This window comes from Toxotes jaculatrix, chromosome 8 (genome assembly GCF_017976425.1).
Source record: "Toxotes jaculatrix isolate fToxJac2 chromosome 8, fToxJac2.pri, whole genome shotgun sequence".
Classification (NCBI taxonomy): Eukaryota; Metazoa; Chordata; class Actinopteri; family Toxotidae; genus Toxotes; species Toxotes jaculatrix.
In genome coordinates, this window is record NC_054401.1 from 1,281,118 (window position 1) to 1,308,894 (window position 27,777).

A 27,777-nucleotide genomic window follows, 5' to 3' on the forward strand; every position below is an offset into this window, starting at 1 on the left:
AACTGCATCCGTCCTGCCAGGAGCCAGATCACCAGCTACAGGGATCCTCAGGAGGACCAAACCACAGCCCCGGGACCGGGACGGGAAAACCCGCGGCAGAGCTCATCGCTGAGCACAGATACTCTGCCCAGCTGAGTTAAACCTCATTCTTTCTGATAACAATGGTCATTTGTCAGCATTCAACAACAGCCGCTCCCGTGAGGTTTGTTGGTGTATGAAGCCCGACATCTATCACGTACGTCTGACAGCCCTGTGTTTCACTCTTTTGTAGCTTTGAAATATCTGTACCAGCCTGTTCCAGCTCTGCACCGACGCTGTGTGATGTTCACACCGAGTGGAACATTCAGACCCATTAAATCGTCTCGAAAGTGTCTCACGCCCCTCGTCCCTGTCCTCCCTGCTGTAGATGCTGTGTTGTGTGCTCATGTGAAGAAAGATGCTCATGTTTCTGACTAATTGTGAAGTGAAGCACATTAACAGTGGATGAATTCAGGCTCTACAGCGACCACAGTGAACGAGACCCCATCTAACACCACCAGCGATCCCAGATCATCAGGCCGTCCTGCCCCCAATTAAATCTGCGTCTGCAGACGGTCACAGCAGTGCAGGCCGTGCTTCTGGGAAAATCGCTGCCTTCTTCCTTTTACTGTGAAGAATTGAAAGTAAAATGTAGTAAAATGTGGAGGAGAAGTTGTCACTGTGATTTTGGTATCAACAAAAATAACAGCAATGATAATGATGATAGAGTCACGAGGCTCTGGGCTCACCCTCCCCTGCCTGTATTCAGGCCACAGCTTGTGAAAGGGTTTTATCGAGGTGTGACGGGAGCACTTTTAAACTTGAAGACATTTTTCCATTTCTTGTAGACGTCACCTCTCAGTTCTTATCTGGTGATTTCACTGGTGATTTTTTGGTCTTTTCTGTCAACCAGTGAGCTTCTCAGCTGAAGAGTGTCCAAACCACCTGTCTCTGTCTCTGCCCCCATCTATGTCTCCTCAGTGTGATCTCCAACTAAAGGAGGGTATCAACAAAGTCAAAGTCTCTTTACCGAAGGAAGAGTGTGACATTTTTGGAAATACGCATTTGCTTTCTGAGTAGGATGATTATCCGTCTCTCCGGTGCTTCTGTGCAGCATCTCCAGTGGTTGCCAGGCAAACTCAGTGAGATTACGAGCTCTGGGAAGGGGAGTCACCGCACCCAGGTCTGACTTACAGAGAACCGATGTCGTCACATAAGCTCCTCTAAAGCCTCTGCTTGTCTTGACAGGTGATCAGAGGAGTGGCTGAGGCACGCCTTTCTCCTCAACCTGAATCATCCAATTTTACAAATCTTGCTTCAGTACTTTTATAAGCAGAGAGGTATTTTTTAAAATGTTTACCTGTTTGAATTAAATGGGGATTTATTAATTTCATTACCAGAAGAAGAAACCTGACTGGCCTTGAATGTGTCTCAGACATTTCAATGAATCTCTTCAGATGATTCTGTTTGTTCCTCCTGTTAAAGCACTAAAAGCTAAAAACAGCCCTGTTAGGTCACCGTGTTATTCTGAGAGAGGTGATTAGTGTTGCTACTTGTTGTGGCCTGATCTCTTTCAGTGTCTCAGTGTAGCATTAGGTTCATTGATGATTCAGGTCAGTAATCACCTCCATATCTGGATCCAGGAAGCGAGTTTCCTGAGCCTATTAAACTGTTCTCAGGTCACCTGGGACAGGTGTGCTTTGGTCAGACTCACATTAAAACTGCCTCCGGCCTCCAAACTACACATGGAGAGGTGGTGCTGAATTTTTATGTACCACACAGCTAGGACAGGCTCAAGTTCAAGTTCTTCTGAATCAAAGTTTGAATTTTTTTTAAATTAAATTTGGGGCTGTTTGTTCATGTCTCTCACTGTAGCTGCACCGTTTTCTCTTTTATCTGCTCTATTTTCTTATTAAATCCTTTGCCCTGAAAGTCTTTTATTCTGTATCTTGTCCAAATGTGTTTTTATGAATTATGCACAACCCTTTGTTTTGCTCTGTTGGAAGGTGCTGTACGAGCAGTCAGGCTTTTTCTTGCCTTTGCAGAACGAATGGACGACGCGGTTCGGGGGTCAAACAAACTGGGTCTTTGATTGTAGCCTGTGGTGGAAGGGGACCTGGGGACCCGAGGACAGCTTTGAGGTACTGTCTGTACTCTGTGCTTGAGTATTTAAACGTTATGCTTCTTTACATTTCTACTCCACTACATTTTGAAACTACTCCAAACCTTTTTGAATTTGAATTTAAACATATCACAGAAGGCGTTTCAGTGACGACATGACGATTCAAAGAAGCTACAGAGGAAATTACAATCATATTTTGTTTGTTTGCTTTTTTTACAGATAGGGTGACTCCGCATTTTTGCCTGGTAAGCCACAGCATGTCCCGTCCTCTTCACCACTCTGAACCAGGGGCCGGTCTCCTCCCAGCAGCACAGCCTCTGGCCCTGCTCATGCTGCCTTCGCTGTATGTGGGAATAATCTGCTGTAGCACTGTGGTATAGGACTATCTTCACTTGCTAGAATCCCTGCACTGAAGATACGCAGCCTTTTGTGAGGAGGCACTTGTATGAGTAACACAAAATACTGTTTGGCAGTAAATCTAAGATCATAATGGTAAACACAAAGTTTACCATTGTAAGATTTCTGTCCTGACGTGTCATTTAAAGAGCTGAGATCACTGCACAAACTCAGCAGAATTTACATGTCATAATGTAAATGACACAGAGTAATAAAGATACTGAATCATTGACTTCTCATAGAGAATTTAGACATATTTTGATCAAGATATGTGGAAATTTTGAGATAATGAGTTGTAATTTGGGAATAGTGTGATGATGGATTGGATTTTATTTTCTACACTTTATAAATGAAGTTAATCGTTTCATTCAATACTTTTGTTTTTGTTTGTTTATTTATTTTACATTTTGGGTGGGTATGGGTCACAGTATTTGATGATACATGTGACTGATGACATGACAAATTACATTATTATTAACGCTGAGTCATCAGTGTGTAGGCAGCATTTCACATTTGGGAATGCTGGTGCAGGTTTACTACTTTATATCCAGTTGGCCGGTTTAGTCCAGTAGTCCTGGTTGGGCCCTATCCGAAAGATTTTTTTTTTCCCTTTTTGTTAAATAAAGGTAATATAGCGTTTCACCTCTTTGAACCTTGATCACCTATTTAAATGAAACCATGACAGAAGTTTAGAGGCAAATTCGCTCTTTTGTAGAACTGTAACTGACTCGTGTGCATCTGAAACGTGACAATAAGCCTCACAAACAGATCAGATCTGTTTTTAAATATAAAATCGTGATCTGAAAGTAATGATGTAAAGTAAGTAGAGGTCATGGAATAGAATGCAAATACCCTAAAAGCACTGACTGTTTGAAGCTGGAGCAGTTTGCAGTGTGTCCTCCTATTCCCGACCGTGCCGCGGGCCGTGAACGCAGCGCGGCGCTCCGCTGCCATGTTGTTGTTTTATTTTCGGGGCAGCGGCAGAGTTTCCAGCTGCTGTCGGTGTCTGCGGACACGGCGGCCAGTTTCCGAGGAGGACGCACTGCTTTCCTGACTCTATCTGGACTACAGCTCAGCTTCGAGTCGCTATAAAAGTTGCCGTCGGGTATGTAGTTTCCGTGATTTAAAAGTTGTCTGCGTTGACTTTCTCGGAGGGTTGGTGCTACTTTTCCCCATTCATGCTAACGGGCGCTAGCCGCTCAACTTAGCGCAGTAAAACCTCTTTCTCTTTCTTTCCTTGTATCGTAAACTGGCAGATAAGACAGGGCACTGTTCGTGGTGTTAATAACAAGTAAGCAGAGTTGAGTTAGCTTCGGCACAAGTATCAACAAATGAGCGGTGTCATGGAAGCTAACTTCTGTGCTAGCTGGCTAACACTGCCGACTGACACCACTTCGTCAAACTTCGATAATTTAAAAACACTTCGATGTTCGACAGAGGAAACGTCGTTGTCATATGGTCTGTTATTGGCTAAAAGTGTGAATATAAAGGGAGAATAAAGTGGTGGTGACCGTACCCGCCTCGCCTGTGTTGGGTCTCTAAAGTCTGCGGGATAAAGTCTCTGCGGTTTACTTATTCATGGCAGGTCAGGACTGACTGGAAACGCACCATTTATCAGGTGTTCCTCGGCTTATACAACTTTAGCCTCATGAATGATTGATTATAAGTATTTTTCCAAGTAGTACCGAGTTTAGAGTTTGTCTGGGTTAATCCACCCACCTGTACCTCACTGTACCGGCAGCCTATAATCAGTGTGAGGTCCTGTGTGTGTGTGTGTTGTAACAGACGTGTGGAAGTGAATGTATGATCTTGTCTGCTGGTGAAACTTTTTCTGCCACAAAAAGGGGAAGTTGGCCTCGTCTTGTCTTTGCTTGAGTCAGGTCTGTAGCTGGGATTACGCTGCTCTAAATCCTCTTTTGTTTTCACTGGACTTCTCTCTTCTCTCTCTATGAGAGGATGGAGCTTGTGCCTTTAAGGTGGAGGGGTCGTTCGCATGTAGACTGCCCTGCTGGGATTAAGCTTATTATCCGTTTACGTCCAATAACATGCGTCTGAGTTTTAAGAGAGGAATTCTAAACCCTTTGCACTGCTTGTAGAGCGGCTTAGAAACACACATTTGTACTGAATTTAATAACCACAGACAGTCCACTCTACAGCTCTGTCTTTTCTCTGCAGTAACCAATGGTAATTTTCATTGTTGATTAATGGAGTGTGTGTTATGCCTGTTCAACGGTGGAAAATCACAGTTCACATCTTTGGATGCTTTGTTTTGCCCTGACTAATCATTGCAGCTCTGACTTTCAACTAATGATTATTTTTAATGTTGATTAATCTGATGATTTTACCAATGAATGGGATGCTTGCTGAATGTCAGAGAAAGGTGCAAAATGTAAGACTGCAACTAATGTTATTTATTAATTGCCAATGATTTTCTTAATTTTGTCATTAATATATCAGAAAATACAAACTCCCTCTCGAATATGCCCCGGTTCATCTGACGTGTTCAGGTGTCCCGTTTTGTGGGATCAGCAGCCTCTAAACACTCGTGTAAAACAAAAGAAACTGTGGCTCTGAACCAAATGCAGCCTTCAGTCAGTGATTTTCTTCCGACTTCTGAGGAGAAGGGAAAGTGTGAAGGGCGGGAGAGTTTCACAAACTGGAACTGGAACTTTGTGATCCACATTTTGCATAGGGTCAGGCTCTGGGTCTCTGTGAAGCGCTTTCAGACAATTGATTGTGGAAGGCGCTATTTAAATTAAATTGAATTGAATCAGATCTTTGATGTCAGGAAATAAATGACCAAAACCGGCCGTTTGCCCCCGTCAGAAAGAATCTGAGCAGCGTGAATCCAGCTGACCCACTGCAGCAGCTTCACAGGGAGCAGAAGCACATGTCTCTCCTGCAGAGTACAGTCATAAAGATTGACATTCGTCATTTAATGTTAATTAATGTAATCTATGCATCTGTTGCGGTGTTGACTGAGCACCTCCACAGGAAGAAAAACGAAAAAGGAAATGGTAGTTGAGATAGGATCTTGTTACAGAATATGTTTTTGTCGTCTGTGCCATAAAGTGTCTGTGGTGCTTAACTAAACTGTGTCCAACATGACAGGCTGTTGTAGTGAAATTGCAGCTCTCGGACAGAATTACAGTGACAAACCTGACCTGGTTATTCTCTCGGCGTCTCTTAGAGTTGGTGTTTCAGGTGTTTAGCGTTGCAGCTGTGAGTGTCGGGCTCAGAGACTCTTCAGCTGGATGTTTTGCTCTTAATTGGCATCAAAGCTGTGACCTTTTTGGTAATGAAACTCTTCATGAGACAGAAATGCCACCCTGCTTTTACATGGCTGAACATCAAACCGTAATTTTAAAAAAAAATCCAATCAAACTGTGATAATACCTCGAGGGGCTGCATCTGAAGATGATTTTCACTGTGGATGACAACAGTATCTTTTTCAATTGGTTTGAATTGTTTATCCAGTTTACAGAGATTAAAAAACTTAAATTACTAATCGATCATGAAAATAATTGGCAGTTGCAGCCCTAATCTGCACCCATTTTTGAAACGTTTTGAATGATACCGAGCCCTCGTGTCCTGTTCTTAAGCCACAGCTGAGGGCTCAAACTGAGAAAAATGTCAAGTTTCCAAAGCGTCACGTGCAGGGCAGCTGGTCTTTTGGGTATCGTCATGTTGTAGTTCCTTAGAGGACTGAAAATAGGAGGTGGGGAGGGGATTTACCATCAGCTTAGTCAGATGTAAATGAAGAACTAACAGAGAATCTCCTGTCATTGACTCCCTGGAGAAGAAACTCTCACTTTCCATTTCCAGGGCCTGACCAGAGCAGCTGGTAAGTTACAGCACACACTTGTGGGCAGGTAGTCGGCCGTTCGTTGTGATTAATCAGCCGCTTTAGCTGTTGGACATTACTGTGAGTTTCTCACCTGAAAGTCAGTCAGCGGAGTCGTGTTCTTCCTCTTTGTGTCAGAACATGATAAAACTAGTTCTGCCAGAGCTGACGAGGGCGAGGTCGCGTTAAAGAAACTACCTGACAGGTTATCACCTCCACCTCCCGCCCTTTCGCTCTGCAAGCGCAGGGTATCTGGTCTGGCTTCCGGTGTAATCCAACACCCAGCACATAATCCGGTGTGTCTCTGTTTATAAATGGATGCAGATTACATGCATAAGAAGAGCAGGTTCTTTTGTCATTGCCAGGTCAAGCAGTTCAGAGGTAAACACACAGATTACATGTGAACAGGGAGCACTTGATTTGACCTACTACAGCTGGTGTGTGAGTGGAGATGGGTGTTGTTTAGATTTTGTTTAAACCAGCACTGCTCAACAGTAAAGATACTCAGGGCTGCAAGTAATGATTATTTTCAGTATCAGTTATTTTCTTGATTAGTTAATCATTTAGTCTTTTAATTGATAAGGCAAATGATTATTCTCCTCATCAGTTCATCAGGAAGTTTTTATTTGATTGATCATTGTGTCATTGTGAATTTTTAATTACCAAAAAAAAAGAACATGACAGTTTCCCTGTGAATTTTTTTAAATAAAATAATTATTTAAACAATACTCAGAATAGTTCCTGATTAATTTTCAACCAGTTATTGCAGTTCTACTCCTCCTTACTTTTAATTGGATTAAAATGTTAAAGTATTTATTATCGGGGGCTGGAGCAGGGACGGCACCTGGCCCTCTCCTCCAGACAGAGGCTCACGTGTGGACAGCAGTAACCCGATAAATGCACACAGGAAGTTAGCTGCTTCAGAACAGGTAACACAACAGGTGGAAGGAAGCAGGTGGAAATGCACACCATGCATTTAAAATGCACCACTTTATGTTGATTTTAATCTGTCAGCGTTTCGATGCATTTTTATGTTATGTGTGTCACAGCTAATGCAGCGTGGAGCCTCAAGCAGAGGTGAGATGGGACTGCAGAGGTGTCCTCAGCTCACCTTACTTTTCAAACTCATAGTCCTCCCCAGCTGACAGAGGCTCTCTGAAGGCACAAAGGCTTATTAGACCTTCTTTGACATACGCGGCGGGCGAGGTGGTAATCTCTGCACTTCGCTCTGATTTATTTTATTCATTTTACTCTCATAAATACAAAACACGTGAAAGAAGTATAAAAGTAAGGATGTGGTAGAAACTTCTAATGGCTTTTATGAACCACACCCAAGAAAATAGAGAAGCAGGAGTAGTTGTTGTATTTACATGCAGTTGCCCAATAGTCTCTAATTTTGATTACTACTGATCCAAATCAAGTGTTTTTGGGTTCAGGGTGTCTCTCAGTCTCTGTGAAAACAGATGTGCAGAGAGGGTTAGCACACCTGGCACCTGGTTGTGCAGCACGGAGAATACATCACCATCAGAGGTGGATGGGAAAAGTTGATTTTCAGTTCATACCTGAGCCATACCACGACGCCGGCTTTGACTTTCTCTGACTGTGGTTACACGGGTGTAACATACGTAGATTTGGTATAATCAAGAAAAGACATCAGTCATAATTTTGAGTGTTTCTAAAAAAGAAAAATAGCTGATGCATCTGTTTGAGGTTTCCCCTCTGAAAATCCCCCGGGGTGTCTTCTAGTCAGATAGGACAGTAAAGACTCAATAAGGAAACTTGCATGTGCAGTTAATATCCACATTTCTCATTTTCATACCTGGCCACTGTCACAATTAACCCTCAGCACTTATTTAAAAGTTTTTCATAGTAAGTCACAGTTTCACTTCTCTGTTTCTCGTGTGGTCTTCGCGGACCACTTCACACTTCCGTCTGTGTAGATTGTCTCCTCTGTGCTGTTCCTGGTGATGAACCCATTTCCATCCAGTTCATGTCAGATTTTTACGACACCTGCTCTAATTATTTGGCCGACGTCAGAGTCTGAGAAAATCTCAGACCCGACCTTCACGCCTCGGCACTTACCAGGTGCTCGCAGAGTGGGCACAGTTCTTCGGAAAGTTACAGAAATTATCGGGTACAACCCGCGCTCCTGAGTTTTGAGTTCACTTTGCAGTGGTGAAGAGGTGGAGGTGTCAGGTCACAGCACCCTGACACATTTCCTTGCCTGGAAGTGGAAACAGTCAGTTGTAAAAGTGTGTTGTCAGAGGGTCTGGGCAGGAGCTCGGGCCCACGACTCTGCTGAAGAGCAGCAGTGCTTAAAATCTGGTTCTCCATTCTGCAGTTTTTGTCCCCTGTTGTCAAAAAGGGGAACGAGGAAAAGTTAAGGAGAGAAAGTACAGAAGTAAAAACGAAGATTCAGTGAAAGTATTAAGCCCTGGAGGTTTTAGTGAGTCACAGAATCACGAATGAAGATTCTGGTCTTCCATGATTCACAGACAAACTGAACCGACGAGGGGCCGCGACGAACGGTTATTTTCATCACGGATTATTTTCTCCAAACAGAAAACAGTAAAAATGTCCAGCACTGTTTTCTAAGCCCAGTATAACCTCTTCAGATGTCTTCATTTGTCCAACCATCAAGTCCTAAAGCCAAACCCATTTTAATTAATGATTGAATGATTCAGTGAATGTGCTTTTTATTTTTCTGTGTATCTTTGAGAGACAGCACAGAAGCAACACTTCGGTTCGTATACGTACTCCTACGTGCTCCTCTGAGTAACAGTTTGTAATACGCAAGCTGCGTTTATTATGAATTTATCTGCAGTTTCCTGGAACGATTGTTTTTTGGTTGTAATGCTGAAACTGTATGTAAGCAGTGTTTGCAAATCACTTCTGTGGAACGGACCCCAGGGGCAAATATTATTATCCACAGTGAATTAATGTAAGAGAAACAGAACATTTCTAAAACTTTAAATTGTCCAAAAATAACCAAACTGGATGCTGTGCAGTAGTGAGAGCGAGCCTGTCTCTAACCTGGACGTCCCCAGGGACACGTATGCGGCACTGACACCGGTCTGTGTCCTGCCTGACATATCTGATTATTACTTGGAAACTGGACATGAGTATCTTCATGTTAGCACTGAGCAGCAGCCAGCCTGTTACCGACACGTTTAGGACAGACACACTGGACAGTGACAGAAACATGACAGAACAAAGTAAGTAGCTCTCAGCCTGTGTGTATTTAGCCTTAAGATTTCATGTGTTGTGTGAATCTTAGGTATAATGTTGTAGGTATAAATCTTTATGTAGTTTTCTTTGTTGAGCTGAAAATGAGGCCCAGACTTCATTTATTATTTAAATATTCAATTCAAAGACACACCTCCAGGCTCTGCTTCCTTAAGAAGAACATTATTTTTATAAGAGATGGTGAAAAGATTGTGAAAATAATTATTCTCTGCAGCTAAAGTTAAAGCACTGAGCATGCTGATCAGCATTCAGGTTGTAGCTTCTTCACAGTGATAGATTAATTCCTGGACCGAACCTGCAGCCCCTGGTTGTTCTCTCTGCTGTTTGGATTGAGTGAGAGATGAGGAGTTGGACCTGAAGCGATTTTAAAAATATTCCGTTTTGTGGCGCTTACAGAAATACCCTGAATTAACAGCGCGGGGATGGAAAATGCAGAACGAAAGCCAGAACGTGGGTCATGGCTCTCTGCTACCTGTTGGGTTTGTTTGCACTGGAAAGGCTCAAAGGTTGAACTGCTGCACGCATGAGTCCAGCGGAATGAGGGAAACAGATGGAGGTCTGTTCAGAGCACATTCCTCAGAAACGCCATCCTGTCAGTCTCGTTTTTTTTAACACGGCGCTACACACTCCGCTCCGGGCTCTGCCACTTCAGGTTGTTAGTGTGTGTTTGAAACCATGGGCCAGGAAACCTCTGCTGTCGGAAAGGTTACGGTGGCACGTTAGTCGGCTCGCTGACATTTTACCAGCCGCCTTTGAAAGTGTGAAAGTGTGAGATGAAGTCCAGACGAACACGGATAGATTTTATTCTGAGTTCGTCGTATTTCGGTGTTTATCTGTGCCAGGGACGGTGACGTATCCTCAGGAATCTTGTGACGTCAGAAACTTCTGTGAGCGCGTCGTCTGGATCATGTGACAGTAAGACTCACTAAAGATCGGACCAATCAAACGCCTGGGTGTGGTGTAAATCTGCTGACTGACAGAGAACATTTGGCAATAATTTTGATAATTGATTGATCATTAATGAGTTAATCTTTACATTCGCAGTCAGTAGATTCTGTGAACGGGAAACACCGTGTGCTTAGTCCTGAACGGTCTCCGTGACGCTGTGAGGCGGCTGCTGGTAGACTTCACCCTGTCATTCTTCTCGGGAATCCTCTGCGTGTTTGAACGTGCGCTTGAATACCGGTGATCAGTCTGCTGGATATTTTGGCTTCCACACTCAATCTGTTTGAACCTGTGTTGGTGACTGATTGAACCCACGCCGGCTGCTGACAGTGAAGGCAGCAGAGAGTTCAGGACTGAATGAGCTCCTGCACAGGCTGCAGCTTTGCTCTCAGGCAAACTCTCAGCAGAACGAAACACTGACGCTGCTGCCTCTGAAGTTTTTGTAGTGATAAAGAGTCCAACCGGCGTTTGTTTCGGCACCACAGCCAGAACAGCTGCAGCTGAGGAGTCCCAGATTGGTTGTTTACAAATTCCTGTTAAAAACAGAATTTTTTTTATTGCCAGTTTTGAGGCGAGTGACAGGGATATGTGAATTAAAATCAGATCCTACTGCTCGTAACCTTCAGGAATAAAACACTCTTTAGTTTCAGCTTCTCAGATGTTAAGATCTGCTGCTTTTCTCAGATTATTATCAAGGTAAATGAAATAACCTTGGCAGTCGGTTTAACCAGGCTGTAGATTAGCTCAGGCGTCGGCGGAAACCGTCACAAGATGTTAAAATAGTGACACCATGGTTTTGAAATCGTCTCAGTGATGTAAGGATTACTGTACAAAAATTTAACGGCTTCACTCTGAAGGTTTCCTTGCGTCTACGGGAAGTCACTGTTCTGCTGATGTCAGTGTGTGACCTTAAAAGGGAAAGCGTGTGCTTGGGAAGGCGTTTAATCACCGCGCTGGTCAGCATTTGAAGACAGCTGAGGTCAGGAGGGAGCAACTGCTGGAAATGACTGTTTAGGTCAGTTTCTCTTCTCTCAGGCTGCGGGAGCTAAAGACGAAGACTTAAGAGCTTCGTGTGGTCCTATAATTAATGACTTTTGCCTCCTAGCCTCTGAAAAATCTTATTGCTCATCCATCTGCAGATATTTGTGTAATGCCTTCTTGGCGCTTGTATTTGTTTTGTGCAGTTTTTCCTTTGGAAGCGATAGTTTACTCCTAATGGGACCATTAAGGTAATATAACTTAGGTGGTAATTATTCCCCTGTTTTACTGCCTGTGTTGCACACACAGGCCTGACATTTCAGAATAGTGGAGCGTTTTGCAGAAATTGATGTCTCCGTGTAGCTGAACTGTCATTTATCGTGAGGTTTGGTCTGTTATTACTCTGATTATAACCCAGGACCTGCCCCCGGATGGCCGTGGTTTTTAATCTGCTGTACTCTCCTTTTCTTCCCCCCTGAGACCTGCTGAGTGTTTATGTGATTAGAGGCTGTTGTGATGAGCTGAGGAAAAAGTTTTCACCGTTCCTGCATGCCCGTGGACGGTCTGAGAAAGCATGGAAACAGGTTCAGATCGTGTCAGTGTCCGGTAAGGTTGGACTGTGGGCATGAACTGTCCTCGCTGCAGGTGGAGAGCAGCTTATTGTTAGCAGACTTAAACTAGAAGGAAGGAGATAAGAACAAAATTAGGTGATTCCTCATTTGGCTGGAAAGTCTCTGTAGTGTAACCTTTGGCCTGAAACATACTGTAGATATTAAAGAGATATTTCATTAAAAATCTGATGAGTGAAGCACTCACCACGTGTAAACATTCAGCACTCAAAGGTTTGTGGTTTTCTCACTGATGGACGTCAGCAGCTTTGGCTGATCTGAGGTCTGTCAGGTGAGAATGCTGTATGCTGGGCCACAGGAGGAAAGGTTAATGACACCAGACAGATGAACTGTTGTTATCTTTACTGAGTGACCTAAGTACACAGTTACTGCTCGGCTGCACATACGGTAATCAACCATAAATATTATGATAGTTTAAATACAGTAATGCATTATTTGTGTTTGTAATCCTAATTGCTGTATTATTAATCTTAGTAATTCTACATTTTCTGCAAGTTCTGCAAACTTTGGATTTTCTCTGGGAAAATGTGGAATAAGCAGATTCTGTGTGACTGCTGTTGTGACATGGTGTGTGAAGGCTCAGTGATCCGGTTTTCAGAAATCCTGTTCCGAGCAGGAACATTGGCTCAGTTTTCGTACCATCATCTCTCACAGCAGATTAACCTCCAATCCCTTTATCTGTGTTCATACTCGCTGCTCTGTGGTCGTGTAATCTTGTGTATAGACTGACAGGATGTTGATGACACATTGCACCAGGGTGGCATGCTCAGGCCAGCCGCAAGCTGATAAGGGCTTTGTGAAGGAGGATCTCTGGTACGAAGGAGCGTTCGCTTTCACTTCAGACTGTCAGACTGTGAATGGACTTCAGATCCTGAAATACTTGGCCAGGTGCTTATGTATTATATCATGAATCACAAAGAGAAAGCTAAAGAATAATTATCCTTTCTACCCCTTTCACACCAACGCAGGAACACTGGGAAGTGTTCTGGGTCTTTAAATTATTCCTATAAATTAATCATTAAAGCATATAAACTTTTTTTATTACTTTATATGAATTAACATTCATTGACAGGACATTTTACTGCAGTACAGCTGTGCGCTGATAGTGCATCGTACTGTTATCTCAGGGTCTGTTCAGGTCAGCTGCATTTTGGATCAGTCTGCTCATCCTCAGGTCTGACTGAATAGATTTATGTACATCAGGCTCAGGTTTGGTTTTCCACAGGCCCATGCTGACCTCTGGTTCTCAGTCCCTGCAGGAGAGCTCGGGTAGTGTTACTGAATGAGGTGTGAAGCTTTGTGTGTTTTATATCCTTATAGTTCTGTTCAGAGATTTGATTTCATACATTCACTCTTTGGTCAGGGCCAAAGAATGTTTTTTTTTATGTTTTATAGACTGCAGTCTGTTTTCTACATCATGTTGCTCTTTACCTTGTAACACAGAAAGTGGCTCTGCCTCGTCGTCCACAGCGGCTGCCTTCACATTAATCCTTCAGGATAAATGGGTGTCCTTGTGTTTGCGGCTGCTGTTTACAGCCCACAGAAACAGTCCTTCTCTCTTCACCCCGTCTTTGTCATCGTCACTCTCTCCCTTTAGCGTATGACTCATTGCTTCCCTTCCTTCCCAGGCGTCCCAGTGTGGTACTGCCGGAGGTCTAACTGCAGGGCACGGCGAAGACTCGAGAACCCCACGTTCCCTTTTTTGTTTATAGGCACGATCTCTGACTCACAAATCTCTCACAGAGTGAAAAAAAAAAAAGATTTAGTTTTAGATTCCTCGCAGTAACGTCACTTTCACCTTGACTCCTCACTGAAAACGAGATTCCTCTCGTACAAGCACAGTGGTTATGTTCTTTCATTCAGAGAGTGGTGACTGTGGAGAGCAGAAGGTCCTCAGTGTCTTTGTTAGATGTGTGGGAGTGAAAGGGAAAGGACAGCTGAGGAGAGGACCACCTAGAGTCTTTAACGTTGTCCTCACTCTCAACAAGCTCCACCAACGCTGGAAGCCCACAGGAGAAAAGCACGAGCAGCCCAAGACCTGTTAGACCTGGTGTACAGGCCACACAGTGCACGTCAGCCACCGCGTGGCCTGTAGCTGGGTTTGTACTCCTGTGCTGGGGTTTGTGGAGAGAAATGACTAGTAAGTTAAAGTCTTCTCCTTTTCAGCGTCGTCTAACAAAGCAGTTACACTTCAAACCGTCTGCTCTGTGTTCTGTGTGTAGTCCTGTGAATCTGTGTGTAGTCCTGTGAGTCTGTGTGTAGTCCTGTGAATCTGTGTGTAGTCCTGTGTGTAGTCCTGTGAATCTGTGTGTAGTCCTGTGTGTAGTCCTGTGAATCTGTGTGTAGTCCTGTGAATCTGTGTGTAGTCCTGTGAGTCTGTGTGTAGTCCTGTGAGTCTGTGTGTAGTCCTGTGAATCTGTGTGTAGTCCTGTGTGTAGTCCTGTGAATCTGTGTGTAGTCCTGTGTGTAGTCCTGTGAATCTGTGTGTAGTCCTGTGAATCTGTGTGTAGTCCTGTGAGTCTGTGTGTAGTCCTGTGGATCTGTGTGTAGTCCTGTGAGTCTGTGTGTAGTCCTGTGAGTCTGTGTGTAGTCCTGTGAATCTGTGTGTAGTCCTGTGAATCTGTGTGTAGTCCTGTGAGTCTGTGTGTAGTCTTGTGAGTCTGTGTGTAGTCCTGTGAGTCTGTGTGTAGTCCTGTGAATCTGTGTGTAGTCCTGTGTGTAGTCCTGTGAGTCTGTGTGTAGTCCTGTGAGTCTGTGTGTAGTCCTGTGAGTCTGTGTGTAGTCCTGTGAGTCTGTGTGTAGTCCTGTGAGTCTGTGTGTAGTCCTGTGAATCTGTGTGTAGTCCTGTGAGTCTGTGTGTAGTCCTGTGAGTCTGTGTGTAGTCCTGTGTGTAGTCCTGTGAATCTGTGTGTAGTCCTGTGAATCTGTGTGTAGTCCTGTGAATCTGTGTGTAGTCCTGTGAGTCTGTGTGTAGTCCTGTGAGTCTGTGTGTAGTCCTGTGAATCTGTGTGTAGTCCTGTGAGTCTGTGTGTAGTCCTGTGAGTCTGTGTGTAGTCCTGTGAATCTGTGTGTAGTCTTGTGTGTAGTCCTGTGAATCTGTGTGTAGTCCTGTGAATCTGTGTGTAGTCCTGTGAGTCTGTGTGTAGTCCTGTGAATCTGTGTGTAGTCCTGTGAGTCTGTGTGTAGTCCTGTGAATCTGTGTGTAGTCTTGTGAATCTGTGTGTAGTCCTGTGAGTCTGTGTGTAGTCCTGTGAATCTGTGTGTAGTCCTGTGAATCTGTGTGTAGTCTTGTGAGTCTGTGTGTAGTCCTGTGAATCTGTGTGTAGTCTTGTGAATCTGTGTGTAGTCTTGTGAGTCTGTGTGTAGTCCTGTGAGTCTGTGTGTAGTCCTGTGAATCTGTGTGTAGTCCTGTGAATCTGTGTGTAGTCCTGTGAGTCTGTGTGTAGTCCTGTGAGTCTGTGTGTAGTCCTGTGAATCTGTGTGTAGTCTTGTGAATCTGTGTGTAGTCTTGTGAGTCTGTGTGTAGTCCTGTGAGTCTGTGTGTAGTCCTGTGAATCTGTGTGTAGTCCTGTGAATCTGTGTGTAGTCCTGTGAGTCTGTGTGTAGTCCTGTGAATCTGTGTGTAGTCTTGTGTGTAGTCCTGTGAATCTGTGTGTAGTCCTGTGAATCTGTGTGTAGTCCTGTGAGTCTGTGTGTAGTCCTGTGAATCTGTGTGTAGTCTTGTGTGTAGTCCTGTGAATCTGTGTGTAGTCCTGTGAATCTGTGTGTAGTCCTGTGAGTCTGTGTGTAGTCCTGTGAATCTGTGTGTAGTCCTGTGAGTCTGTGTGTAGTCCTGTGAATCTGTGTGTAGTCTTGTGAATCTGTGTGTAGTCCTGTGAGTCTGTGTGTAGTCCTGTGAATCTGTGTGTAGTCCTGTGAATCTGTGTGTAGTCTTGTGAGTCTGTGTGTAGTCCTGTGAATCTGTGTGTAGTCTTGTGAATCTGTGTGTAGTCTTGTGAGTCTGTGTGTAGTCCTGTGAGTCTGTGTGTAGTCCTGTGAATCTGTGTGTAGTCCTGTGAATCTGTGTGTAGTCCTGTGAGTCTGTGTGTAGTCCTGTGAGTCTGTGTGTAGTCCTGTGAATCTGTGTGTAGTCCTGTGAGTCTGTGTGTAGTCCTGTGTGTAGTCCTGTGAGTCTGTGTGTAGTCCTGTGAGTCTGTGTGTAGTCTTGTGAGTCTGTGTGTAGTCCTGTGAATCTGTGTGTAGTCTTGTGAATCTGTGTGTAGTCCTGTGAATCTGTGTGTAGTCTTGTGAGTCTGTGTGTAGTCCTGTGAGTCTGTGTGTAGTCCTGTGAATCTGTGTGTAGTCCTGTGAATCTGTGTGTAGTCCTGTGAATCTGTGTGTAGTCTTGTGAGTCTGTGTGTAGTCCTGTGAATCTGTGTGTAGTCCTGTGAGTCTGTGTGTAGTCCTGTGTGTAGTCCTGTGAATCTGTGTGTAGTCCTGTGAATCTGTGTGTAGTCCTGTGAGTCTGTGTGTAGTCCTGTGAGTCTGTGTGTAGTCCTGTGAATCTGTGTGTAGTCCTGTGAATCTGTGTGTAGTCCTGTGAATCTGTGTGTAGTCCTGTGAATCTGTGTGTAGTCCTGTGAGTCTGTGTGTAGTCCTGTGAATCTGTGTGTAGTCCTGTGAGTCTGTGTGTAGTCCTGTGAGTCTGTGTGTAGTCCTGTGAGTCTGTGTGTAGTCCTGTACGGCGGCTGAGACCTAGGAAACGTTTCAGGATCTGCAGATTCCCTGTATCCCTGCAAATGGCTGCTGGAGCAGCAGCATCTGATGAAACTGGCCACAGTTTTCTGTGATTGCTTTTGGGAAATAAATGTACTTCAGTAATGCAGTAATACATCAGCTACCTTTGTGTTACTGAGTCAGATTAATAATGGTTGTGCTTTACTCTGAACAGCGGCTGTCTCGTGCCCCGTTGCCCCCTGTTTTTTGAAATTGTTGTCCTGTTGTCCCTGTTGTGTTAGGGAGACAAAGTCCCTCATTTCCAGCGGATGTTGTTGCTTTTTGGGGAAGGTCTAATCTGGTCCTGTCCTGGCAATAAACGGCTGAACCCTGTAAATTGAGAGAGAGGACAGCGCTAATGAATTAATCATTGGGCTTATCCAAAGCCTCTGCTGTTCCTGTAACCCAAGGTAGCAGAGCCAGTCGCCTGGACCGCATTGACATTCAGAACAAGAAACTCCAGCTGAGCATTACCAAACTCACCCGTGTACAAAAATAGCCTTTCATTTTCTGCCCCTCTCTGCCTTTCTCTCTAATTCTTACCCAGCACCTCCTTATCAGCAGTGCATGATGGAGCCAGGGTGGTGTTTTTGTGGCACTTGCTGCTGGATTAAAGCAGCTGAATATCTGGAGTGTAAAAATGTCAACCAGTGAGGACCGGCTTTCATTGGAGTTCTCAAATCCGTGTGCAGACTGAGAGCGGGGTACATTTAAGCCTAAGCCTGACATTACCTAAACAATCAGTGGGACAGAGGACTGGGGCTGAAAGCACAATTCAGTCCATTGATATGTTTAATCAGAATCACTGTTAATGATGAATTAACTGATTAAATAAAATTAAATAAAATTAAAAGAATAAAGCTGCAATCTAGAGATGGTTTCGGACGGTCCGGAGCAGAACAGCTGAACATGTCCACGAGCAGACAGTCCCTAGGTGGGTTCAAACCTTTCACTCTAGCAACTTGTCCAAGATTCTGTGTTGAAGTGGGTGATGGGTGAAATATTTTCCCGGGACCTGGCTCAGTTTAGGCTGCGTCTGTCCGTCCAGGAGGACACATCTGGAGGATTGATGTGTTTATTTCCTCAGATGACACAGCAGCTGGTAAGGGCTGGCTCTACAGAGGACGATACTGGCACAGAGAGTCCAGTCGGCTGCTCTCCAGCTGGCGGACAAACCCAAACTGTCCCCAAGGTGGGACACTGACACCTCCTGCCAACCTAACACTAACAACCAGCCATTTTGACAGGTAGCCATGATAAGTATGATCAGTATACAGGTCATTTCTGAAATGATTAAAGATGGAACAAGCATCTGTCTGAACTCTGACCAACACGTCACAGTAGCACATCTTTAAAGGACCAGTGTGATTGTTTGGTGAACAGCACAGAAATTGCCTTTACCATTATTTATTCATGATTTGACGCACATTTGATAATTAAATACAAATAAAGATAATTTAAAAAATACCCTGGAGACTGTGGTTGCTATGGGCTGCTGGAACGCAGTCAGATTAGTCTGTAATCTGGGTTATTAGAGAGTCTAGGTTACTTTGATCTGTGTAACCGTTATAATTTAAATAATTACTCCCAGTAATTTGGGTGTGGTGTGTGTGTGTAAACATAGTCCTTGTCCTGAGTGTCCTCTCTGAAATACTGATTAATATTGAATAATGTTGCTGCAGAACTTTGGGGACACCGCCAGCTGTGGACGGAGAGTTAGATTTTACCTACTATTTTTATGAGAAGCGAGTAAACTTTCTGCTGTCATCTGAATATTATGCTGAGTCAGCAGGAGGATGATAATGTAGGTTTAGCTGTCATAGCAGCTGCTGAAGGGAAGTGATACTGTAAAGGAGAGCAGCCCGTCCTCTGGACCAGCTGACTTCAGCAAACTGTGCCAGACGCACACAGGACAGACGCTCGCATGGGAGAGGACAGCTCCTCTCCCATGCGAGCGTCTGTCCTGTGTGTCTTCAGCTCAGAATGGGGCTGTGTTTACGATGCTTATCTCTGACCAGGTTTCATCAGTAATGAATGATTTCATTAGTTTTTGCTGGGAAGTTCTGAAAAGCTTTATAATTCTAGGTCAAATCATCTCTGCTGGTTTTCCATGATCCCTTCATGCTTCAGCTGCTGTGATCATGAAGCAGGTGTTAGCTTTCCCTCTGTGTGGTGTTAAAACAGCCTTAAAACATCTTGAATTTAATAAGAGGTCGAGTCCTGCTGAAACACTGTTTAATGAGAAACTCCGGCTTTCATGGCACATAAAAATATTTCTTTCTCTTTATGTTATAAAATAATTTGTGAATCTATCCTTTGTAACCATAACAACGAGCATCATCTGCTCTCCTGCACGTTGGGCGGCTGCACTGACTGAGGGCTCAGAAGACGCAGACGAGCTGTAATAGTACGTGAGCAGCAGCCATGTTGTCTTGTTGCCATTCATTCCTGGGGACGCCGTTACTTTTGGGCCGTTTTGTTGATAAACTGACAAAACGATCGTCCAGTTAACTGATGATTGTTGGTTGCAGACCCGGTGACATGGCTTAATAACAGGTTTAGATTTGGTGTGTCGGGCGGTGGCGTTGATCATCAGATGGGCGCTGATTTATGACGCGCGCCTGTGTAGTTTCACCATGGTACGAGCTTGTAGAATGATCACTAACGTCTCCCTGTATTAAATCAGTGTGTGTGTCTTCCGTGTGCTCATGAAGGTTGTCATCTCGGCCATTTGTCGCAGTCTCATTCTTTTCTCCTCTTGTATTTTCTGTGTGTTTTTCCGTCCGTCTCATCCCACTCCGTCTCGTTCTGATTACGGGGTTTGGAGCCTCCAGCCTGTATTTATGCTGCTCTCTCTCTCTGCAGAGCCTCTGCTCTCCGTGCCCTCCTCTGCCTCCTGATGGGAGCTGGTTGCCCGGTTCCCTCAGCAGTGGGCAGTGAGCCCTTTGCTAACAGAGTTGACATGTCAGCAGCCTCCCCCACCCCCCCTCCCCGTCCTCTCCGGGGCTTTCGGCAGCAGCTCACTCTCCGGGTCATTAGTGTGCAGATCACTGGGGAGCCTGGCCCGGGCTGCACCGGCATCCTGGCTAATTAGCATCATTTCTAGCGCTGTGGTTTTTGTAAAGAGGCAGGAAGCCAAGGCTGCAGTCACACCTACACTTTGTTTTCTCAGTGTTACAGTTAGTTTAGTTCTGGATTGTTCAAGCAGTACACCCACAAACAAACAAACAAACAAACAAACAAACAAACAAACAAACAAACAAACAAACAAACAAACAAACAAACAAACAAACAAGTGCTTGTAAATAAAAGTCACAGCACAGCCTCAGTGGCTTGTTTATTGGAAGGACTTCAGGTAAGATTTGAATCTTTGCAGATCTGATTTTGATGGATTTTTCTTTGTGGTGCTGAAGTGATGGGTGGACTACTTCATCAGCAGATCGTTACTAAATTAATCAACAACGATTCAGACAGTCCAATAATTCAACAATCTGATGAATTACCCTGCCACGACTTCCCATCCTGGTTCACCAGCTGCTCTTCGGTTGTGTCTGTCTGCTGTTTGTTCAGGTAGTGAACTGCGGCTTTTTACAGCTGTTCCTCTGAAAACAGCTGCCGCGGCCAAACACGGCGCTGTGAGGGCGGAGAGGGTGAACCAGAACAGTGAAGCTGATAACCCTAACCCTTCATCAGCACCACAGACACCGGTCACGCTGTCATTTATTATAAACATATCCTCTGTAGTGGATATATTTTCATCATGGTGGTTAGTTTCTGCCGCCTCACAGCAACAAGGTGCGTTAGGGCCGAGTGCAAAGCATCAGATAAGATGCAGGAGAACTCTGTGAACTGGGATCCACAGCAGTGGAAAGGACAGCTGGCAGAGAGGAGCTAAAAGAAAGATAAATAAAAGTTGAGTTGTGTTTTCCCTTCCGTGTTTGTGTGTATATTATACAGTGTACATCAACATGCATGTGAGCATCTCTCTGAGGTCATGACCCTGCACCGGAGCCTCGGGGGCTCGCCAGAGACCACCAGCTCCCTCCCATGTATATCATCAGTGTACTTTGACCTCCTCGCTGTGCTGTAAGAAAAGCCGGGGGGTGAGGGTGGGGGTGGGGGGGGCACTGCCCGGGAGCTCGACTCTGCTGCCATCTGGGTTGCAGCAGAGCTGGTGTTTGCTCTTCAGTCTCATAATTGAATTCTCTCCGGAAGACTGGACTCTTTTAATCTGAAGCTTTTATTTTCAAATTCCACATCAGAGTATAAAATATAAAACTAATATATAAACTTCTCCACATGTTGTTTTTTTTTTTTTTAGCTTTCGAATCTGTCGTTAAGGTCGAGTAAGAATTTGTGGGCCGTGGTTTTTAATTGGGGGGAGGAGCTGCTATTCATCAGCCGTTACTAAGAAACGATCAGAGAGTGCAAGTAATAATTATTTTCATGTTTCCATTATAAATCTGCTGATTATTTTCTCAATCAAAAACTCTCAACCTCCTCTCTGCTTTCCTTCAGGTGAGGTGAAGATGGTGGACCGGCTTGCGAACAGCGAGGCCAACTCCAAGCGCATCGCGGTGGTGGAGAACTGCTTCGGCGCTGCGGGCCAGCCGCTGGCCATTCCCGGCCGCGTGCTGATCGGCGAGGGCGTCCTCACCAAACTCTGCCGCAAGAAGCCCAAGGCGCGGCAGTTCTTCCTCTTCAATGACATCCTGGTCTACGGCAACATCGTCATCCAGAAGAAGAAGTACAACAAGCAGCATATCATCCCGCTGGAGAGCGTCACCATCGACACGGTGCCGGACGAAGGTGACCTGCGCAACGGCTGGCTCATCAAGACGCCCACCAAGTCCTTCGCCGTCTATGCCGCCACCGCCACCGAGAAGTCAGAGTGGATGAACCACATAGGGAAGTGTGTTGGAGACTTGCTACAAAAAAGCGGGAAATCTCCCACCGGAGAGCACGCCGCCGTCTGGGTGCCCGACTCAGAGGCGACCGTGTGCATGCGCTGCCAGAAGGTGAAGTTCACACCTGTCAGCCGCCGCCATCACTGCAGGAAGTGTGGCTTTGTGGTTTGCGGGCCGTGCTCGGAGAAGAAGTACCTCCTGCCCAGCCAGTCGTCCAAACCCGTTCGAGTCTGCGAGTACTGCTACGTGCAGCTGACGTCAGGAAGCCTCGCGCCGCGGTCAGACTCCATCAGCCGGCCGGGGTCAAAGTTCAACAGCAACAACCTGTCGGACGACGAGGACGAAGACGACAGCAGTGACTGAGGGACGAACCATCCTCCCGACGGCCTGTCCCGTCCCCTCGTCGAGGAGGAACCACTCTGCTGATTCTTCTTTTTTGTTTCTTTCTCGTCCGAGATCATCGAGTCGTGCTCCCGCCGAGCGATGAGTTCCACCTCTGAGGATTAATTCATGAATTCACCACGGAGTTCCAGCCTCAAATACAAACCAAATTCCTTCGTCTTTTCCTCTCTTCCTCCAGCAGGGATCAGTGTTGTCCTGAACACAGCGATTAATCAGTGAAATGTGGAATTAACCGGGTGACCAGCTGTGGCGGGGCGGCGGCTCATCACTTCCACCCTGCTCAGCCCGCCTTTCTCTCTTGACTCTTAATTAGGCTGCAATTAGTCACTACAGAACACAATGGTGCTAATGAGAAACGTCCCCTCCCCTCTGTCCTCCTCTTAAGTTAATTTCATCCTTGAGGGTTTTTTTTTTCCCCTGGACTCGTTTTCTCTTTTTTTTTTTTTTTTGTTGTTGTTGTTTTCTGTCCATGAACTACACAAGGTGACTGCTTGTAATTTCTGCAGGGAAAAGCAAATGTTTGGGCTCTGACCTTTATCTCCTCTGTCCTTCAGGTGTTATACCAAAATGTAGATGTTACTCTAAACTCAGAGCTTTTGTAGTTAACACAGTAAGATAGTTGCTTCTGACAAATCAGCTAAAGCGTTTCTCATGGTGAGGTGAGTGCGTTTGCCTCCGCTAACACACACTTTAGTGCGTTTTCTCAGCAGCTGCCCCCAAAAACTAACTCTGCCTTTTGCCTACATGGTCACGTAGTGCCTTACAGAAAAAACGGAGCTCAGCCTTCAGTAAGGAGGAGGTTGTTTGTTAATGAATCCAGGCCGCAGACGCAGGGATTTCATGATAGGTTGACTCTGAAACACATTACGCAGGATGGAGTGTGGTTTTGTGCATGTGTGCAGGAAGCAGAAGAGCGGGGATATTACCAGCCAGCCGCCAGACAAGAGTTCAGTTTGGACTTTTTCTGAAAAGTTTGTCTTCTACTCGAAACTTGAAACTACAGAAAGCAGAAACTACACTTTAACCAGCCGTCAGTCACTGGCACTCAGATAAGAATGTGTTTGAGTAGTTGAAAACCAGGCGCTGGTTTTGATATTGAGCGTGTTTCCCCTACAGGAGCCTAATAACCTGTAATCTGGAGCTTCCAATAACCGGAACCTGGTTCTGTTTCCTGTCTTCTGTTTCCACTGGACGTTGTGATTAAACAGCAGTGTTTGGTAGGTGAGAACAGGTGTCAGACAGACGACGACAGGGCTGATATAGATTTTCTCTTGTGTTTACATGCCATGACTTTTAAACATTCGTATCATTACATGAATGAAAGGCTCCATCTTCAGTTGGTGGTGGACAGAATGCATCAGATACCAAACGAGACCCAGTTCAGACCGGCTGCACAGAGCCGGCACTTCAGATACCTGTCCTGCTCTGTCAGCCGGTCCTCTGGTCCTGTCCTGAATCCAGAGACAGGGAGGACATGGTGGAGGTGAAGAATCCCCTGCAGAGCAGACTGCAGGTGTTTCTGAGCTTATTTCAGTTCCAGAGAAAATCAAATATAGCTCCTTAGAGTTTGTTATCTAAACTTTAATGAGAAACCAGAGGTGGCAGAGGAGTCAACACACACACACCTTTCGAACAGTGTGTCGTACAGACCTCCGTGTCAGGCCGGTCTGATGTGGCTCCGGTTGGGAGGTGTGTTGGAAATGCACATACAGGTGTAAGAGACATGGCCACACAAACGTGAGGGAATCCCCTGCTATCCAGGCCATTACCCTCTCCTGCAGGAAGTTTGGCGTCAGGTCGGATCTTTGTCAGGATTTGGTGTCTTGGATTTGGTATCACCTTCTCTGCAGTGCCTAAATGTATTTACAGGAAGTCGCCCTGAAAGGGAGAACAGTGGAAACAAAAGCAGAACCTGTGACAATGGCTGATGTAAAGGTTATTACAGGTCATTAAGTTCCTGGAGAGGGAAAAAGCTTCCTCGCTCCTGGATGGATTTTTTTTTTTCAGAGGCTGTGAGAGCAGAGAGATGCACAGAAGAGTTTTGTGTTTTGAAGTGAATTTTTTTTGGGTGTGTATTAAAGAACTGATCAGGAACCTTCACAGAGACCAGCAGACAGGATGTGTGTGTGGTGATTGTGTAACAGTGAATGTGAATGAATGAAATGCGATGATCAGACATCAGTAATAAGGCGCAGCGTCAGGGCCTGCGTTGTGTTGTCTTTTGCAATCACATGATCGCGTGTTTCCTCATAGTTTGTGTAATTCCTCCTTGCTCAGTAGATGAGGCGGTTTGTGTTTACTGGAATGAAACAGGAAACCAGTGTGTAGTCTTCCTGCCAGCGACTCTTCCCTGTGCTGAGGTCACAGGGCAGCGCTGCATCACAAAACAAACGCACCCCCTCCGAACTCTGCGGGTGGAGCTGTGTGGCCTCACTGGCACTTCTCTCCACTGACGCTCTGCCAACGCAAGCTAACAAGGCCATCCCTCCTTCCTCCCTTTCTTCCTTCCTCCCTTGCATCCTTCCTTCCTTCCTTCCTTCCTTCTCAGTACCATAACTTTCCTATGAAAAGCAGAAGGCGATCATGTGACATGTGATCAGTCTGAACCAGGAATCGAGAGAGGCTGCTGTGGGGCGTGATGGTGAAGTACCTGCTGCAGCCTGCAGAGGATTCAGGTTCAGTTTCTCACAGATGTTCATGTCGTCAGCTTCAGCCGGAGTTCCTCTACCCGCTGACTCCTCTGAAGACTTCCTTCCTGTTAAACAGGCGATATGTAAACAACCTGCAGGCACGGGCGACTCAGCTCACACTAAAAAAAAAAGTTTTGAATGTGTGCTCATGGCAGCCAAACCCTTTTACTACATTACAAATGATTCGTTTAGTTGTAGGTTCACGTTGTTGGTATCACACTGATCTCTCCTGAAGTTTATTTTTTAAATTTCCCCACAGTCATTAAACGTCTCCTGCAGCCAGTCCGTTCCGTCAGAAAAACACGAGACAGGTGACTGAGACGACTCTCAGTCCATGAGGACGTGCTGTGTCCTCAGCGCTGGAGTAATGAGTTTTTCCGGGCAGGTGGACAGAGTGAGCACGCGTGATCGCGGCTGCTCGCTCAGTGCTGCCCGTGTTGTGGAGCAGGTCTGTCCCGCGGCGCCTTTCAGATCAGGTCTCTGCACCGCAGGTGGTGCAGGAAGCTCTGGGAAGGAAACTCTTCAGAGGAGAAACCTCACTGCGTCTTTACCTGAGGTCAAACAGGGAAAACGTGCAGCTGCATCTGCTGTGAGTTCCAGTGTTACTTTTAAACCGTCGGTCATTAGCATGTTGATCATCTGAGCAGCAGATCTGGAATCAGCAGAACAGGGAGAAGAAAGGGATCGTTTTCTTTTTTATGTCTTTTGATTTTACTGATTTTTTTTGTTGCTGTTGATGTTTCTGCAATAAAACCAACCTAAGTGATGGAAGCGAGACACGAACACAGTAATGATCACTAACCAGCTGTCCTTTATACTCACTGTGGCCGAGGTGCCCACGGAGGAGACGGGCTCGCCGTCGAACCCAGGAGCACAGAGTCCGGCCTCAGGTTCGCTGCGGATTGCACTTAACAAAGTCGGCACATGGACTGTGATCCAGGTTGAGTTCTTACTGTCAGATGTTTTAAAATGAATCTTCATGTTGTTTTAATCCTGTTGATTTTTGTACATTTGTACAGATTTGTTGTATTTTTTTTTCTTATTGTTGTTGTACAGTTATGATCAGTTCTGATATGACGCTGTTTCAGGTCTCTGAGCCCAGCTCCCTCCTCCTCCTCCCCCTCCTCCTCCCCCTCCTCCTCCTCCTCCTCCCCCTCCTCCTCCTCCTCCTCCTCCCCCCCCCTCCTCCTCCTCCTCCTCCCCCTCCTCCTCCTCCCCCTCCTCCCCCCGTCAGTCACATCTGAGCAGCATCTCCAACCTTTGGGTGGAAATTTCCCTTCGTGTACCAGTCGCACCTCAGGTTGATTCCTGAACTCAGAAGGCGTTTCTGATGTTTACCACATCTGTATTATTATTATTATTATTATTATTATTATTATTATTATTATTATTATTATTATTATTATTATTATAACCGTCCCTGTCCTTGGAAGAGGTCAGAGGTCAGCAGCAGCAGCTGGAAGGGATTCAGTGTCCTGGTCAGAGATGTTTGGACTCAGCTCCTCCTGTTAACAGAAACCCTGACGGAGACTCAGACCCTGACAGAGACTCAGACCCTGACAGAGACTCAGACCCTGACAGAGACTCAGACCCTGACGGAGACTCAGACTCTGACGGAGACTCAGACCCTGACGGAGACTCAGACCCTGACGGAGACTCAGACCCTGACGGAGACTCAGACTCTGACGGAGACTCAGACCCTGACGGAGACTCAGACCCTGACAGAGACTCAGACCCTGACGGAGACTCAGACTCTGACGGAGACTCAGACCCTGACGGAGACTCAGACCCTGACGGAGACTGTTCCTGTTTCTCCTCCAGATGCCTAAATTTTTTTTTTGTAATTTAAACATTTGTGTCCTGGGAAAAAGCTGAGAGACTCTGCTGAAAACACAGATCCAATAAAATATTTCATTCACGTCTCTGGAATAAAGCTGATGGCAGAGGAGCAGCCTGATCACAGACCTGCTGCGTGTTCACCAGGTTCATACAGTGAGTGTAATCTCCTGTGATTACCTGTGTAAATGAGTTTCTTTTCTTAGTGACCTGGTTGGTTAAGTGCACGTAGACACACGATCTGTCTCCTGAAAACACTGAGGTCCTGTGGGTGTCGGCTGGTAGACGAACAGAAACCCGTCTCACCTGTTGCTGGTCTGGGTTTGTTTTCCAGACTGGTCAGAACTGGTCCAGCTGTTTGTCTGTTCACACTGTCAGCAACACGTTGGACTCGTGGCTCTCTTCACACTGACTGGAAGCTTTTAATCACATCAGTGAAGCTCATTTTAAACCAGGTCACATTAATAAACGTGGAAAGAGAAGGAGAAACAGGTTTAGATCTTCGGCCTCAGAGTGGATGTGATTCCTCTTCTTTAAACGTGTTTATTTCTGTTATCTGTAACTTTAACTTGCCAAGTCTCTGCTTCCTTCATTTGATCCTGGTCAGCTCCTACAGTCAGAAGACGAAGCTTCCAGCCTGTGATGTTTCCCAGGTGTTTATGCCGGTGTCAGGCCTTAATCAGCCCCCGTCACTAACCCGGTTCCAGCCCTTTGAATTGCCCCTGGTGTCGGTGCGGACTGTAAATGGATGGATGGGTTTGTGTGCTGACAGGTCTGCTGTCTGTGTCCTCGGTGTGGACGAGGTGTTTGCTGTCCTACAGGCTGTTTTCATTAGTCCCCTGCTCCACACAGACTCCTCCGGCTCAGTCTGATCAGTCTGATCATCAAGCTTCTGTCCTTCAGTTAGACCCTGAGACTCGACACCTTTTTCCTTTCCTGCTAATACGTTGGGAAGTTCTCACACTTTACGAGCTGATGAGGATCAGCCTGAACCGAGTCAGTTAATCGA

At 45.5% G+C, this 27,777-nt stretch overlaps 1 protein-coding gene across 3 annotated transcripts; it reads left to right on the forward strand.

Moving 5' to 3' along the window:
• Positions 1–3,514: 3,514 nt before the first annotated feature.
• On the forward strand, positions 3,515–25,707 carry plekhf2 (pleckstrin homology domain containing, family F (with FYVE domain) member 2). Of its 3 annotated transcripts, none has more exons than XM_041044071.1 (2): positions 3,515–3,641; positions 21,452–25,707. In XM_041044071.1, the coding sequence occupies exon 2, from the start codon at positions 21,463–21,465 to the stop codon at positions 22,201–22,203; it is 741 nt and encodes a 246-aa protein (XP_040900005.1). In that variant the 5' UTR covers positions 3,515–3,641; positions 21,452–21,462; the 3' UTR covers positions 22,204–25,707. The 3 variants fall into 3 exon arrangements, with proteins under 3 accessions (XP_040900005.1, XP_040900004.1, XP_040900006.1); XM_041044070.1 differs by lacking the exon at positions 3,515–3,641 and adding an exon at positions 9,534–9,595; XM_041044072.1 differs by lacking the exon at positions 3,515–3,641 and adding an exon at positions 13,004–13,066.
• The last annotated feature ends 2,070 nt before the right edge of the window (positions 25,708–27,777 follow it).